Raw genomic sequence first — 16865 nt, 5'->3', positions numbered from 1 at the left:
ATGAGGCTTCCTGGTGGTGGACAAGTAGATTAGTTCTATCCCTAAGTAAAAAAAAACAAAGGATTTGGGTTGAACTGTGACCTTTAATAGAAGCACTGGGGCAACTCAGTACCTTTGGGATCTGTCTGTATTAGTGAAAGAACGTACAAGAAAGCAGCAAATGGAGCAATTGAGATAAAAATCTGTGGGCTAAAGGTGTTGTAGGGACCAGACTGGGTGACCCGCACGTTGTGTTCCCGTGAAACAACTGAAAAAGCGGCTGTTGCTGCATTTTTTTTGAGCACTTAGCCCGTCTGCAGTGGGGCCTCGTAGCGGTGCTGCGGTTTCATGGGGAAAGGTGAGCCCTGGCGAAGGACCCGAGGTGTGGCAAAGCTGCCTGGTCGGAAGGGACCCCCCCAGAGGGTGAGGAGCACCCCAGAAGAGCCAAACACGCCCTGGCCCTGCCTGCTGTGGCGCCTGCCACCAGAATCATAGCATCATCGAATCACAGAATTAACTGGGTTGGAAGAGACCTCCGAGATGCAGCCCTTGATCCCACCCCACTGTGATTACCTGATTGTGGCACCCAGTGCCACATCCAGCCTCGTCTTAAAAACCTCCAGGGATGGTGAATCCACCACCTCTCTGGGCAGGCCATTCCAATGCCTGATCGCTCTCTCTGTAAAGAACTTCTTTCTAAAATCCAACCTAAACCTCCCCTGGCAGCGCTTCAGCCCTCTTGTCCCGCTGCTGATTGCCTGGGAGGAGAGACCGACCCCCACCTGGCTACAACCTCCTCTCAGGGAGTTGTGGAGAGTGACGAGGTCACCCCTGAGCCTCCTCTTCTCCAGGCTCAACAACCCTGAAGGGGCTCTGTGGGCAGCGGGGAGCAGAGGGTCCCTAGGAAGAAGTGCTAATCATTTCTCGCCTCTCCTTTTCCAGGGAATGGCCTTTACCTTGCACGAGCGGCAGATGCTGGGGTTGCAAGGACTCCTGCCTCCTAAGATAGAGACACAGGACATCCAGGCCTTGCGGTTCCACAAGAACCTGGCAAAAATGACCGACCCCTTGGAGAAGTAAGCGCTCCCCCGGCCTTGTCCTCTCAGGAACGCGAGCCAAAAGGGAATGCTGGAGGCGCGGACGGAACGGGGGTTGCCGGTGGAAGTGGCTTGGAAATGTGGAAAACACTGTGTGGGGATAACCAGAGTTTCTGGGGTTTTTTTTCGGTTGGTGGGCGTTAACTTTCACTTCAGCACGGGAAGCTGCTTTTGTCCTGTGGCTGAGTGAGGTTGGAGAGCTTTTCTGTTGGTTTTTTTTTTTTTTTCTGATATTCCGTGGCCATGAGATAACAGGAAGGAACGCGTGCAAATCATTAACGGGGCCGCAAACCTCCCTGCGACCTGCAGTGTGTAATTATGTAATGTGTAAGATTAGGTGGCAGGTTGTCAGGGCGCAGAACTCTTTTGGGGGGAGGGAGGGAGGGGAGCCAGCACCAGAAACGTGAATAATGAAGTTAAATTGAGGGTTTGAGGCATGAAAACCGGTGTTTTGCATATTCAGTAGTTCCCGCTAGAAGGGAATCGCGAGCTTAGAATTTTGAGTCTCGTCGTGTGGATTGTTTTCCCTGTGTCTTTTGTTGTTTTACCCGCCGGTTTGGTGAGCAGAATGCTCAGGATTTTGGTTTGCTTCACTTTCAGAAGGGCTTGTTTTCAGCATCCTGCTGCCGTGCTCGTATAAGCCCTGTGTGTATCTGCATGTCTCCTAAAGGGGGGAGAGGAGAGCTCACTCAGAGTGGTCTGGGGCTCACTGGGCCACACCAAAAGCTCTTTTGTTCTCACGAAAGATGACTCTTAAACCCACATCGTGTCGCTTGCTGATCTGAAACAGCCATGTCCTCTGCCTTGGCCAAGTGCCCAGTTGCTGTAGCCCCTAAGACAAATGGCTAAGTCATCATCTTTGTGCTGTTGGGTCAGCAGGACTGAACATAAATTGATAACACAGCGGATTGGTTGTGTAAATCTGCAAAAATTCGGGTTTAGTTTACACACCCGGGTAAGTCCTTCGAAGTGGACCTGCTGTTAGGAGTTAATTTGTTTCAGGTGTGCGTTAGAACTAACAAGAACCTTACTTGTCAGGACCTTTTAAACGTTTTCTGGATGAAAAGTTCTTTCCCTGGCAGTGTTGGTTGTAACGGTAACGGGACTCCCAACTGCACCCTGCAATAAACCCATGGGTTATATATGTATATCACATCCAGTATTTTTATTTCAGTTTTTTTAGGACTGCTGCTCTCTTTTTTTTTTTTGTTTTCCCCCCCAGCTTTTGTTTAGTGCTCTGACTTGAGTAGGAGCAGGGATTTTATGAGGGAAGTTGTTTTTTTTTTTTACTTTCACTTTTTTTTTCGCGTAGTTTATTTAAATAAACCCGAATACGAGAGCAGTAAGCGGTGTTTTTCGGTTGTTTCGGTGAATTACAGGTATATCTATATCATGGGGATCCAGGAGAGGAACGAGAAGCTGTTCTACAGGGTGTTGCAGGACGACATTGAGCGGCTGATGCCCATTGTGTACACGCCAACGGTGGGCCTCGCCTGCTCCCAGTACGGGCACATCTTCAGGAGACCAAAGTAAGAACCACACGTAGATGTGCAGGTGTATGCATTGCTGCTGCTTTTGTTGTGATTTTATTAATCATATGCCTGCTGTGCTGCCAGCAGTCAGTTACTCTGACACAGTGAGTACCCTTGGCTGGGCTCTGGTTTGGGTTCAGCCGTGGCTGCAGAACGAATATTCATGTTTGTTACCAGCTCTGTGTTGAGGAAACCAGCTCAGACTGGCAGGCACTCCAGCTCATTTCCACAGTTCTCTCTCTCTGCAATTCTAAGGGTGTTTCTGGAGCCCTTTTGCTCCAGGGCTTTGGTGCTCTGTGGAGAAAGGGCTGATCCTTCACGGCCACAAGGATGTGGCTGCTGGGGTAAAGACAGTGAGGAACTCATGGGTTTTCTCCTAATCTGGGGGCAGGGGACATGAAAGGTGTCTCTTAGTTCTCACACACGTCCCTCCCCGCCTCTTCACTGAGGTAAAGCCAGCCTTAGGACCACGTTCCCTTCTCATATCCTGCAGGGGAAGGTAAAGGATGCTGTCACGTAACACCAGAGCTTCTTTTGCCTTACAGGTGAATAAACCCTGAAAGGTGAATATCTCTAGTGGTGTAAAAATCCAGGTAGCATCACGGAGAGTATTCTTACTTTGGAGTTTCAAAGCAGCCAAGCAGACTTTTGTGTTAGAAGTTTGTCCTTTGGGTGATTTATGTCAGTGATCGTGACACTTCTAACTTTAAAAAAAATTGTCCTGTTTGACATTTTTTGGGTTTTACAAAGCAAGGTGAAATTTCTGATTTTCACCCATTAAATATTTCTGCTTGCTTTGTTTCGTTTTGTTTTTTTAAAATTTTCTTCCAGAGGATTATTTATTTCCATCTCAGACAGAGGCCACATAAGGTCGATTGTGAACAACTGGCCAGAGAACGACGTTAAGGTACCACCACTGCCTAATTTTATTTCTAGCTGTTGTTTCATCTCGTTTGAGCTTTTCAAGATTTATTAGTGTTTGATGGGAACGTTGATAATTAAATAGTGCAGCCTTGGCTCTTTGATGATGATGGTGGCAAAATGCAGCTCATGAAGGTAACGCCTACCTTGAAAAGCAGTGTTTTACTCTAAATGTGAGGGGTTTTTGGTTTGAGGAAAAAGTGATGGTGGGAACTAGGCTTGCCAAATTTTTTACTGTGCTTCATGAAGCTGGGGGAGGCTCCTCTGGTTCTTACTGAACTGTGTCACTCAGCAGTAGGAAGGGTGATCTTTTGCTCAAGATCAGGCCCAGATTTTGCTGTTCCGCTCTGTGTCACCCAGCTGGGTCGAGAACCACGGGGCGGGGTGAGCTTCGCCTTGTGCTTTACAAACTTACTGGTGTCTGGGTTTGCAAGTGGAAATCCTAAGGCCAGGCTCTGCAGGCTGCAGTTCCACGTGGCTGTAGCCCTCGCTTGGGTCCTTCCACGAGGATCTGAGCAAAGAAAAAGGAGCAGAGCAGGTTCAATAACACTGAGCATCGTTGCCTTGAGTAAAATATCCTTGTGATCTGTTCTTTGTTTGACTGTGCACACATACCTGAGTTTTTGCCTGGAAAAAAAACCACAGCTGCTGTTGATTTGACCTTTATAAATTTCAGTGATGATAAATAATTTCACCTGTCTTTTTGTTTTTTGTTTCCCCCGCCCCAGGCTGTTGTCGTCACTGATGGAGAAAGAATATTGGGTCTGGGAGACCTAGGAGTGTATGGGATGGGAATCCCAGTAGGAAAGCTGTGTTTGTATACAGCCTGTGCAGGAATACATCCGGATAAATGCTTGCCTGTGTGCATCGACGTTGGGACTGACAACACGGTGGGTGCACTGAACTTTGCCTGCCTTCAGCTATCCCCGTGAAAAGTGTTTGTTTAAGAGCACTCGGTACTGTAGGAGGATGTTTTCATTTGAGCACTTCTATGTAAGACAAAGCCAGGTATTTCATGTAAAGGGTAAGTGATTTGGAACCCACTCTACGGTTACGTTATCAGTGATTGAAGAGCACCGCAGAAGGGTGCGTTTGGAAGGAGCTGGAGTGCTGGAAGTGGGCTGTGAAACAGGCAATCAGCTTTTGACCTGGCTTTAAAGAGGCTGGAAATGGGAGTCAGACTTATTAAAGCACTTCACTGTTCGCGGTATCGATCTGTTCCATTTCGAGAGCAGCCACCGCCGGTGCCAGCTGAAATCAGAGGACGCTGGCACGGGCTGGAGGCACTCACAGGGGCTGTGTAAACGCAGTGCCTCCGGTGTGAAATGTGCCCCTGGGAACCCTGCGGGGCTGTGTGCTGAGGAAGTGACTCATCCTGCTGCCCCCTCTGGTTTGTTCTCCCTTTCAGACACTCCTGAAAGATCCGTTCTACATGGGCCTGTACCAGAAAAGGGATCGCTCGCAGGTCTACGACGACCTGATCGATGAGTTCATGGAAGCCATTACAGACAGGTAGGACACCGAGTTTTTCTGCTCTGGAAGCGTGGCCAGAACTGCTGGCGCAGAGAGACCCCAGCACGCTGCCCTTGAAGCAGCCATTTGAGGAATAAGGAGAGGAACAAGTCGAAAACACGTGGCTGTATTGCCGGCCTTGCAGTGATTTTTCTCTGTGACCCAGAACACGCTGCTTGTGGTTATTTGTTAAATAGGCACGGAGCTGAAACAGGACTGTTTGTAGCAGGGGAGGGCTGAGGACATCCTGTTCCCAAAGATAACTGATTGGGTGAAGCATTTGGTTTGAATGGGTTGTTCCTTTTCCTGTGCCTGTGACAAGAGTAAGATAAGAATATTTGCCATGTTCTGTAGGTATGGCCAGAACACACTTATCCAGTTTGAAGACTTTGGAAACCACAATGCTTTCCGCTTTTTAAGAAAATACAGAGAGAAATACTGTACCTTCAATGACGATATCCAAGGTATACCCTCTGTGTTCCCTACTGAATATGCGGAAACTTTTGCCTAAAACCAATGGATCTGTTCAGCTCACCTCAGGTTGGTCCTGCTTCTACAGGGACAGCTTCAGTGGCCTTGGCAGGACTGCTGGCAGCACAGAAAGCCACTGGTAAACCACTCACAGAGCAGAAAGTGCTCTTCCTTGGGGCAGGAGAGGTGAGTTCTCCTAAGGGCTGTGGAGCCACGAGAGGTTTAGCTGTGTATTTTCTCATTCTGTGGGACTGGTGGAGGTTTGGGCTCCCTGAATTTCACTGCAGAACTTTTTATATTAAGGCCAGCTGAAGTACATTAGGAGAAGGGACTACCTGCTTAGAACAGGACGGTGTGAAAGGAGTTTAACGTTTGCAAGGGCTCGAGTTTTCAATTTTCTTGCGTGGACTCGAAAATCAAGTATCAGGCTCTTGCATGTAGTTAAAGGGGAAATTACCATAAAGTTATGGTTCATTAAGAACATCTTGTTAATTGCAGTGACATGGGAGAGAAGCACGCAGTGCTCTCCTCGGCAAGGCGAAGTCAGTGTGTGTTTGCAGCAGGCACCGCTTACTGGCGCAGCGCCGTCAGGAGGAGCGCTGGCTGTGCTTCTTGGTACATCAGCACAATTGCCTCCGTGGTGCTGACAGAATAACTTAATTAGCCGAAGGCCCTGATTGCGGTAATTGGCCGGTGTTGCGCCGAGCTCTGCCTGGCTTCTCCCGCCAGACTCGGCAGCGTGCGCAGCGAGCCGAGAGAAGGGACGCAGGGGGAGGCAGTGCCAGCCAGTTTCCTCCTCCCAGCCCTCAGCGTCTCCTTTGTGCCCTCTGCAAGGCCCTTGTCCTGGGCAGCAGGAACGGAGGGGCAGTCTGGAGTTCCTGGAGCTGGGCACAGAACGCCACGCCGTGGTTTCCCGGCAGGAGGGCTGCGGCACCGACTCGTTCTCACTGCCTGGCTGGGCTGCTTTGTTGTGGCTCCTGAGCTGGTAGAGGCACAGGAGCACAGCAGGAAAACTGATTGGTTTTTTTTGCTTGAAAATGTGTCAGTGTTGTCCCAGGAGCCTGCCCCCGTTTTGGCCAGCACTGGCCGTGTCTCAGAGCTGGAGGATCCTCCTGGGGGTCTTGAGCAGGGGTGGTGCGTTGGTGATGACAGACCCCTCTTGCGGCTTGTCAGAAATCCTTTTCTCCACCAGGCTGCGCTGGGGATCGCAAACCTCATTGTCATGGCGATGGTGGAAGGCGGTGTTTCTGCCGAGGAGGCCTACGGGAGGATATGGATGTACGACAAGTTCGGGCTGCTGGTTCAGGTAGGGTCTGAAAACACCCACGGCGCAGGGGGCCAGTGGCTTCCCCGTGTCCTTCCCACAAAGGTAACCAACGTTTCACCTAAAGGGCCGAGAACAAAAGGTGGATTCCAACCAAGAGCCGTTTACACACCGGCCCCCAGAGCAGATACCAAAGACATTTGTGGAGGCGGTGAACGTGCTCCGGCCGTCAGCTATCATCGGTGAGTAAGGTCGCTGTTGCTTCTGTAACTTTAGGTTATTCGCTGCCTTTTAAACTGCTAGCGTGGCTCCAGGCAGGTTGGTGGCAGCGATCTGCGTCTCTGCCGGTGCAAACAAGGTGAAAATGCGAGGCCAGTTTGCTGCCTGACCGTGTGCTGAGCTGCAGGTTGTCTCCGGGTGCAGCGGAGAGCGAGTGCTCCCTCTGCACCTTGGTAGCAGAGAGCAGCCACAAACACCACGCTTGCTGCTTTACAGCAGTTCCCTAACTTGTGTTGTTCTGGGGCTTTTTTTTTCTGACCTTCCTCCCCCCCAGTCAGCCTCTCTGCCAGCAGAAAGGCTTGAAGGAGCAGTTTCTCGCTGCAGATCTCCAATGCCTGTCAGGTCACTGGCACCTGTAGGCATTTATTTATAACTGTGGCTGCCTGCAGAAAACAGATAAGATTACAGGTATTTCCTGGTATGACTGCAATTGCCTTTGCACGGAGTTTATTTGGAAGAGAGAGGGTGTTTTTTAGCTCGGTAGCTACCCTGAAGTTGGTAGCCACTGTGCAAACACCCACCCACCGTTCCGGTGTGTCTGCACCTCTGGGTTTGGGTGTGGTCACAAACGCCAGTGTCAGGTGTGCCTTGTTAGCACCCAGCCAGGCTGAATCACCCGTGGGGAGCCCGTAATTCCCCCTTGCTTGCCCAGGACAGCGCTGTTTGCACACATCAGTACTAAAGACCGTGCAAAACAGGCTTTTGGAACCCGCTGATCAGCTGTTCCTGTGGAAACCGTGAAGCCCGGGGTTCCACCTCCGGCTGCTGGAGCAGCTCTGCCCTGAGTGGGAGACCCCAGGGGTAAGATGAGCTGCCTGTCGCCCGCCCTGGGGTGCTGACTGTGTCTCTGTGTGCCCCCCCAGGCGTCGCAGGGGCCGGCAGGCTCTTCTCCCACGATGTGCTCAAGGCCATGGCTGCCATCAACGAGCGGCCCATCATTTTCGCGCTGAGCAACCCCACGGCGAAGGCCGAGTGCACGGCAGAGGAGGCATACACGCTGACAGAGGTGTGTGGGGGTCACAGGGGCTGGGGGATGGCGCTGTTTGCTCGCTGCGAGGAGCAGCAGCTCGGGTTGGTTGGCTGCTGCTCGGGATCGGTGGCGTAGCAATGCAGACCTTTCCTTGCCTCCTGGCCGCCAAAGGGAATGGGGGTGGCTTGAAAAGAGGCCCTGATTCTTCAGGTGACTGTTTTGCAAGGGTTAAAACAGCCTGAATCTTTTTTGCTGCCTTCTTAAGAGGGTGACCTGTAGTGGCTGAGTAGCGTCCTTAAAGCAGGCGATGTCCTTGCGCCAGGCCGGGAGTTCGGTCATGCAGGTCAGAGCTTGTGCCATTCACAGTGACCCCTGTGCCCCCCAGGGCAGGTGGTGGCCTCTGTCCCCTCCCACAGCACCTGTGTCTTGTGCACTGGCACCACCACCCGTCCGAAATGAGTCAGCCAAGCACGGGCACGCCTCACTCTGCACCTTCACCTCAGAGCCACTGCACCCCGGGGGCTTGGAGGCTGAGGTTTTGGGGGGGTTTTCTTCTTAGTAACCGTGTTATTATCTTAATAGCGCGTCCAGACCTTGGGTTTGCCTTCAAAGAAGGAGGTCTTTTATCCCTGTGCATGACTTTTTATGTAAAACGAATCCTCCCTGAAGGGAGCCCGAGGGGAAGCAGGTGGGGCGTGGGAGCACCGGGCAGACAGAGGGCCTGCCTGCAGACTTCAGGGCTGGGGCTCTTGAAAAGACTTTTTTTTTTTTATTTATTCCTTTTTTTTTTTTTTTTTTAAACACGATCCCAAATCAAGTGACTCATGCGTGAAAATCAGTGGGTGGAGCTCTTTCCCTGTGTCTTGATGCAGAGCTGTGAGCTCCCTCCTTCCCCTGTCGGCGTGGCTCAGTTTCCAGCACCACAGCCTCAGCAGTGCCAGTTTCCCACCGGGAAGGGTAGAATTCCATGTGACACCCAAACTCTCTTCCCCGTTCCTGGGCCTGTCAGCTGGGAGGGAACTCCTGCTGCGGAGGTTTGCAGGTCAGAGGGAGCCCTGGACAAAATCTGGACCTTCTAACAGTGGAATCATAGAATTTTCAGGTTGGAAGAGGACTCCAATACCACAGAGTCCAACTGTTCCCCAGCACTGCCAAGGCCACCCTCATCCCCGAGTGCCACACCCTTTTAACTCCCTGCCAGGGATGAGGACTCCACCACTGCCCTGAGCAGCTGTGCCAGGGCTGGACAACCCTTTCAGTGAAGGAATTTTCCTTAATATCGAATCTAAACCTCCCTTGGCACATCTTGGGGCTGTCTGCTCTTGTTCTGTCCCTTTTTCCCTGGGAGCAGAGCCCAGTTCAGCCCTGGATCCATCAGGGAGTTGCAGAGCCAGAAGGTCCCCCCTGAGCCTCCTTTTCTCCAGGATGAGCCCCCCCAGCTCCCTCAGCTGCTCCTGCTGCTCCAGCCCCTTCCCAGCTCCGTTCCCTGCACACACTTCCAAACTGAGATGGTTTGATCTCTCTCAGATATGCTGCATTAGTCAGAACAGTGAGTTGGGCAGTGCTTCAGTGCATGAAAATAAATTCCAGTATCTTTGCACAGCAAGTAAACAAGAGTTGGTTGTGCAGCCAAGACTTTATCTGGCATGAATAAATGCAGAAGCTGCTGGCATCTCTGGCTGGGGGGGGGGGGAGTCAGCCTCCTTTTTGCTTGCACTTTTTATAGGATATTTTATAGAGCAATAGGTGTTCCAGGGGAAGAGGCTCGCCAGTTCCCCGTGGCTGGGTGCTGAGCGCCAGGGAGCTGCACCTGAGTCAGATGCAGAAGCAAGACAGTGCTGGTCAGCCTCAGGTGTGGTGGTGTCTTCACTGTGTGAGCACAGTGGTACTGACAAAGTCTGAGCCAAATGGAGAGAATGTCTTTGCTGGTTTTTTTTTTTTTTATCCCTGTTTTTGATCCACGTGTTCTTTTATTCATGATTTTCCATAAGTTATTATTCATACACGTGGGTTATTTGGACAGACAGTTAAATGTTACTGGTCAGGCAATGAACAGGAGTGATTTGGCTCCAGTCCTTATTAACAGAGTTGGTAATGTTTCTGTCTCTTCAACCTTTCCTCCACTTCTGCTGTTTGTTTTCGTAGTTCTTTTGGGTTCTCTGAAATGTATCTCAGTTTACCCATAGCTTGCCCTTCAAAATGTGTTTTCCCCTTCAGGATGCACTAATTGCCTAGAAAATGGACAACATGATCTCCCAGAGGCCCCTTCCAACCCAAACTATTCTGTGATTCTCCGCAAATCTCCAGCTTTATTTACTCTGTCACTTAACTAATCAAATTTGCCAGGCCATTATGGGATCAGGGCTGTCACCCCGTGCTTGTCCTGGCCTTGGGAACAGCCTGACCCTGGCTGGTGTGAAATCTTAGGCTAAACAAGTAAGTCCTTCAGCAAGGATGTGAACACACACACCACCACTACCCTTTTATTCCTTAATTTTTTATTCTTTCTTTCCCGCTAGGTGGCACCTGTGGATGCCCCTGTGTATCCTGCTCTCTAAAAACCCACCCGTTGTCCTCCCTTCTCAAAGAGGGAGGAAGTGCCACGGGTGTGCCCCAACACAGTTCCCAGGTTTTTGTCTTCCTGGGCAGTGTGCTCTCAGACACGGTGGCCCTGGGGAGCCTTAGATGCCCCGCACTGATGCTGTTAAACCCCTTGTTCGGCGTCAGGATGCCTTGCTTTCGGGGGCCTCAGTGCCTCAGAGGAAGAGGTGGTTTATTTGGAGGGCGTAGCCCCCCCTCAGACTCAGATGAGTGTTAATATTCTGTGCCTGGGAGGTTCCTCCAAGTCACTGCTGTCCCGGTGTGCGCTTGCCTCCTGCTCTCAGACCTCTCTCTCCCTGGCAAGCTGCCTGACTCTGCTTGCCCCTCTGCTCCCCACAGGGACGCTGCTTGTTCGCCAGCGGCAGCCCCTTCGACCTGGTGACCCTGAAAGACGGAAGGACCTTCAAGCCAGGCCAGGGGAACAACGCTTACATCTTCCCAGGTAATAAAAAAAACCAAAACAAACCCTTGTCTTTGAATCTCTCAAGGCTGGGCTCTTTGCACAGCGGCACGGAGAGATGCTGCCGGCATTCAAAGCTGGGGACGTGGAGGAGTGAAAGGAAAGGAGTTCAGGGGGGATGTCAGGCACGTGCAGCTCCGTGTGTGACACAGCGAGCTCGCCCAGCTGAGCATTTCTGAGAGAGCAAAAGAGTTATTAAAGGCTTTGGAGGCTGCTGCATTACAGGTTCTTCTGCTTGTTTTGGTTTTTTTTTTTGTTGGGGGGAGGGGAGAATAAGTGTTAGTATGCACTCGAAGTTATGTTAATAGTTCTTGGGAGTTATAATAATTCCTGGAGCTACGTCTGTGCAAGTATTTTCAGAAACAGCATTCCAGGTGACTCTCAGCTGCTGCATGCTGTCAAACGGTGCGGCCCTGATGGCAGTGATTTCATTTTAGGCGTGGCTCTGGCTGTGATCCTCAGCAGCGTTCGGCACATCAGCGACAAGGTTTTCCTGGAGGCTGCCAAGGTGAGTGTGGAGGCAGAGCAGGCCGTGCCTGGCATGGCAGTGGATGACTTGATGGGCCGTATTTCCCAAGCCTCGATGAAACTCTGGTTTCCTGTTTTTGGTTTCTCTTGGTTTTATCCCTCCACAGTGGTAAAAAAAAAAAAAAAGGGTTTTAATTTAAAAAAAAAATAAATAAATTACTAGTCTCAGCTTCCATTGCAACTTATAATTAAGTGGGAGTTCTGTCCCTGTGTAAATGGCCTCCCAGCCTTGTGTCTCTGGCAGCAGCCCTTTGGGGCAGTAAGAACACTGCAGCTGTGTTCTCCCAGGTGTTTTAGCATGCTGCTGGTCACATTTGGGATGCAGTAAACGAGACTGGTTTGTTCTTCTAACCCCAGGCGCTGGCAGAGCAGCTGACCGATGAAGAACTCGCACAGGGAAGGCTTTACCCTCCGCTGTCCAATATCAGGGAAGTTTCTATTTATATTGCCGTCAAGGTGAGTACGAAGCATGGAAGCGGGCTGCGGTAGGGGTGGTTTATGTGTACATTAACCTGCTGAGCTGCACGGTGTGACCCTTGGGCACGAAACACAGGAAGAGATGCTCGCAAAAAACTCTCGGTTTGTAGGACGGCCAGTTGGCGGTGGGCCAGAGCGATCCCCCTTCGAGTTTGCAGCCCCTGAGTTTCCAGCTGCCTGCTGAGGTGCTAGGGAGGCGCAGAAGGAGGGTGTTGTTCCCCCTTTGTGGGGCGTGCGCGCCGCGGTGGCAGGCACGGGGCTGCAGCGGCGGTGTAAACCTTTCCAGGTGATGGAGTTCTTGTACGCCAACAACATGGCCTTCCATTACCCCGAGCCCGCCGACAAGAACCGCTACATCCGCTCCAAGGTGTGGACCTACGAGTACGAGTCCTTCATGCCGGACGTGTACGACTGGCCCGAGTCCAAGGTCCACTGAGGCGCCGCACTCCTCAGGCGGTATCTTCCACTCTGCAGGGATCCCCTTTCTCAGACCAATTCAAATCGTAATCTTCGAGCCCTGTAATTTATTTTCGCTCGTTCTGGTGTCTCTTCCCTCTCCCCTCCTCCTTTTCCCCCCTTTTACTCTGTTTTTTTGTTTTGTTTTTTTTTTTTCACTCGGTGTCGATTTCTCCCCCACTCCTCCCCCCCCCTCCCCGGTTTACCCATCAAACTGTGCGTATGACCTGCCATAGGAACGAGAGGGCCCTCCAAAACGAATTCAGACGATGGCATTGCACTTGTAGCTCAGAGCCAGCACCACACCGAGGAGTTCCGCTAACGATGTTTTAACCAAACGCGTCTGGCGGTGAGCTGTGGCCCTCTCATCGCTGCTCGTGCCCCCGAGTGATTTATTCCTGCCTTTAATAATCGGTCTCCTAACTGCCCCAGCGCTACCACGCTGTGATACCAACGGAGAGCGCTTGTCAGAAAACCCCCTGGGCTCTTCAAGGTAAATTTAGCGGTCCAGGGGGCTCTGTCTGATGTTTAGAGGTGCCCATGCCCAGACTCTTGCCCGCTCCGTTCCCTCGAGCGGCAGCGCGGCGTTCGCGTCTGGAATCTGCAGCAAACTTCACTTTTTTTTTTTTGTTTTCGTCGCTCTGTGTGTGTAATCCGCCCTCAGGAAAAATGCGAGCCGGTTAAAATTACCCTTGGAAAGCCCGGAAAACAATGTTAATCGCTTAACAGCTTTTAAAAACAGAGCCACGCTGTCACATAACAAATTTTATCAGGTGAACGCAGCATCTGAAGTAACAACCAGAGATCTTTTAGAGGTTTTGCAGTGAGATTTTGTGCACTGGACTGCAAGGTGAGGTACCAAAGGATTTTTCTTTGTGGTTTTTTTTTTAATTTTTTTAAGGTTATGTTTCTTCTAAGCCAAATTTTTTTTTTTTTCTCCCTTGCATCCCCTGGTTCTCACAGAAAGACTCCTATATGAGGAGCAGTATAACATGTTTTAATGTATGTTTTAATGGATTGCTGACTCGAAAACTCCTCTAAGTGGACTCGCTCACCACTTTGAGCAAACACTCCACAGGCAGCTGAGGAAGCTGAAGCAGAGAAGTGTTGACAGGCAGCTATTTACAGGCACATTTACTACACAGGTTTGGCTGATTGTTTCCTGTGGTCTCAGTCCAGCGTATTCAGCTCAGTTTGAGTGCTGGACTCTAAAAGGTGCAGTGCCTGCTCTTTTTTCCTGTAGGTGGATGGCTCTGCACGTTTGTTACAGGTGCCAGGGGGTGTGCTGGCATCAGGCTGTTCATTTATTTCGTGGGCTATCAGGCTGAAGTGCCCTCTGTTACTTTGTTTGGGCAGGCAAGGACACGCTGTGATAGCTGTGGCTTCCCCCAGCCTTGTTCTTTGCAGCAGGAACGGCGATAGGCCAGGAACAGAAATGTAAAGATAACGGGCTGTCCCCTAGTTTGCTGCACCCAGGCACAAAAACAGAACAGGACAGAAGTAAATAAATGGATAAGTGTAGCAAGGGCTGCACTGGCAGGGCGTGAGGGCAGAATCCAAAGCCGTGGAGCAAAGCTTGCTCAGGGTTTAACCGTGGCAAGCACCTCTCTCATACCCTCATTCAAGTGGGAAAATGCTTGAAAACAGAAACTGGGGGGGAAAATAGTCTCAGCTACCCCCCTTGGGCACGATCTGTGGCGCTTACAGCCTCTTCTCCGGCTTTGAGGTCACGTTCGTGTATGAAATACGGAGAACAGCGAACCTTGGGAAGGCTTTGCCCGAGGTGGGGGCGAGGGGACTGGTGATGTAAACGCAGAAAGCAGCGATGTGGGGAGGAAACTGTGGTACTCAGGCTGCGGTCAAGGGCTGTGCCTCGTTTGCACCTGGTTTGGAACTTGCACATGTAATATATAAAGACCAACACACACACACACATACACACACACACACAGAGGTGGTGTTTTTACAGAGAACGCCTTTTTTTCACCTATTTTTGCTATGCCTGGTTTTTATTGTATTTAAATTCTGTGAGATCTTAACGGAAGGAGATTATTTATTTAGTGTTGTGAGTTGTTTTTGCCTCCTGAGAGGCCCGACTCTGTCTGAGGCCTGTTGCAGTGTGTCAGTGGAGTTCTGCATCGCTGGATTCCAGCACCCTGGGAACACACACACTCCCTCCCTTCTGCCAGGAGTCTAATTAGGCAGACGAGTAACAAAAATACCCACTGCGCTGATCTCATGTCCCGGCTGAGGATGACCACAGAGGCAGAGCAATCAGTCCCTAAATACGACTCTGTCTCAGAAAATAAAAGATCTGCGTCCACCTCTTCGGTCTGACTTTTTTTTTTTTAATTTTTTTTTCCCCTCCCTCAGGCAAGAAAGTGCAGTCATTGTCCATAGTCAGTGTGTGTTGATAGTGCTCAGGAAAACCTGGAGCTTGGGAAAATAGTGTCACCTGTGCCCAGGGGGAGTTCTGCCTTGGCCAGGAGTGATTCTGGTTTCCCAGAGGCAGCTCTGGCTGCTCCCACGCTGAGGGAGGAGGCCTGTTGAGTGCAGGGCAGCTTTTTCCCCTCCCTGGCACGGGGCTCCCTGCTGCCTTTCAGCAGGTGCCAGAGGGGGATTGTTGAGAACTGGCTGGCAGGGGGGTTTTTCCCGAGCACCTGCATAATTTTTCTGGAAGTCCAGCAGCACAGGTGAGGGACAAGTCAGCCCCTAAGCGACCTGGAGGCTCCAGTTCGGGAACTGCCCAGCCCTCGTGGGGCTGCAGGTGTGTTGGGGCTCAGGAGCAGAGGAGGCCTGGCTGTGTCCCCCTGGGCTGTCCCAGTTAGGGTGGTGCCGGTCAGACCTTGCCTGTGACACTCACGGGCTGTGTCTGACCAGGTGCTGTGGATCACCTGTGGATTGCAGCACAGAGGTGGTGGGGTTTTCCCTCTGGTGTGCACCCCTCGCTTTCTGTTGGCAACAGGTAGCCTGCCAGCTCATGTTTTAAATCCATTTTGCTCTCCCTTTCACCTTTTCCAGAATTTTTTTTTTCCTAAGGTACATAAGTTCATCTTCAGTTTTCCGTATTCTTCAAGTGCAGTTAATCTTTGAGTTAATTACACCTGCTAATCTTGCTGCTTAGTGAGGACCCCACAGTGTCTTTTCCATATTCAACTCAGCCTGATTTTTTTTTTTTTCTTTTTCTGTTTGCTGGCTTATTTAAAAGTATTTACTGACCTTTACCTACACATAAAATTCTCTTACACAGCATGCAAAGGGGAAACGCTGGTCACCAGGGTGCATTTTGTAATGCTGCAGAGTGTAAAGTGAAATAACACATCACCTGAGGGACAACTGGTGTGTTCTGGCTCCTCACACAGCCCTGGTGACTTTTTTGCCCTCCAATGGTATAAAACACTGCTTGGGCTGTGCAGAGCCCTCCTGAGAGGATCAGGAACTCCCACCAAGGTCAGTCCTTTTCCAGGATTTGTGCAAGACTCGCTTCCTTAAAATCAGCAGGAGCAGGGCGGAGCCTCTTGGCAGGAGCCTGTTTTGGGGATATTAAAGGGTAGCCGGTGGAGTGCAGCCTATTATCTATTTATTTTTTTTTTTTTTTTTAAATGAGAATGCACGTGTTTTTTGTTCAGAGATGTCACAGAGGTCTGTGTGTTCCCGGAGCCTCTGCCCGGGTGTGGGGTGGGGCCGCTGAAACACTGTACCTGATAAAGAGTTTGGAAGCCAGCTGTGGCTCGTGGCACAAGCTCCCGGCCGTGTTTGTGAGCAGTGATGTGCCTGTTTCCCAAGCTTAAAGCCCGGCCACGCTTTCGGTGCAGAGTGGTGTGTGTAACGAGGTTTCCCGCCTGTCTCCTCCTGTACTTGTCTGTTTCCAGCACTCCGTTTTACAAGTGGGGATAAAGTAACTTCTCTGTCGCGCTCCTCTGGTGGTAACTGCAGAGATGAACGATACACCTCTTAGTTTTCTCTTTTAGTTAGGAGCCCTGTGTGGGAGAGTGGGGATCACTTATTGCACGGCTCCGGCTGTGCGTTTTAGTTCAGCTGACTCCGGGCCCGAGCCGATCCACGCTGCTGTTCGCTTGCTCCGGGTCCTCCTGACCCCAGAGGCGCAGATCTGAGCTCCTCTGGATAAAAGTTATCTCGCAGGACTCTCGGATCAGACTGTGAGAACACTCTGGACTCCCGTCCCAGCTGCAAGCGCCACTCCTGGCCTGGAGAGAACCACTGTTGTTTTTTGGGCTGTGCGCTGCTGTCCCGTTCCGTAACAGCCATTTCAGGAGGCAGGGACCGGTGTTTGACGCCGAGCAAACCTCTGGCTGCG

The 16865-nt window shown here is 51.0% G+C and overlaps 1 protein-coding gene across 4 annotated transcripts in view; it reads left to right on the top strand.

Annotated features, from left to right (window-relative positions):
• Nucleotides 1–16859, top strand: part of ME2 (malic enzyme 2) — a 40968-nt gene extending 24109 nt beyond the window's left edge. For all 4 annotated transcript variants that reach the window (XM_050329354.1, XM_050329353.1, XM_050329352.1 and 1 more), the window contains exons 3-16: nucleotides 922–1055; nucleotides 2456–2605; nucleotides 3440–3515; nucleotides 4258–4419; nucleotides 4938–5041; nucleotides 5396–5505; nucleotides 5601–5698; nucleotides 6705–6818; nucleotides 6904–7018; nucleotides 7919–8061; nucleotides 10966–11068; nucleotides 11524–11594; nucleotides 11972–12070; nucleotides 12378–16859. In XM_050329354.1, the coding sequence (XP_050185311.1) occupies nucleotides 922–1055; nucleotides 2456–2605; nucleotides 3440–3515; nucleotides 4258–4419; nucleotides 4938–5041; nucleotides 5396–5505; nucleotides 5601–5698; nucleotides 6705–6818; nucleotides 6904–7018; nucleotides 7919–8061; nucleotides 10966–11068; nucleotides 11524–11594; nucleotides 11972–12070; nucleotides 12378–12527 (1629 nt within the window). In that variant the 3' untranslated portion in view covers nucleotides 12528–16859. The remainder of the gene's footprint in view (nucleotides 1–921; nucleotides 1056–2455; nucleotides 2606–3439; nucleotides 3516–4257; nucleotides 4420–4937; nucleotides 5042–5395; nucleotides 5506–5600; nucleotides 5699–6704; nucleotides 6819–6903; nucleotides 7019–7918; nucleotides 8062–10965; nucleotides 11069–11523; nucleotides 11595–11971; nucleotides 12071–12377) is intronic.
• Nucleotides 16860–16865: the final 6 nt, after the last annotated feature.

This window comes from Myiozetetes cayanensis, unplaced genomic scaffold (assembly GCF_022539395.1).
Source record: "Myiozetetes cayanensis isolate MyiCay16 unplaced genomic scaffold, myiCay2020 scf4, whole genome shotgun sequence".
In the NCBI taxonomy this organism is placed as follows: domain Eukaryota; kingdom Metazoa; phylum Chordata; class Aves; order Passeriformes; family Tyrannidae; genus Myiozetetes; species Myiozetetes cayanensis.
This window is presented reverse-complemented; position numbering and strand designations above follow the sequence as displayed.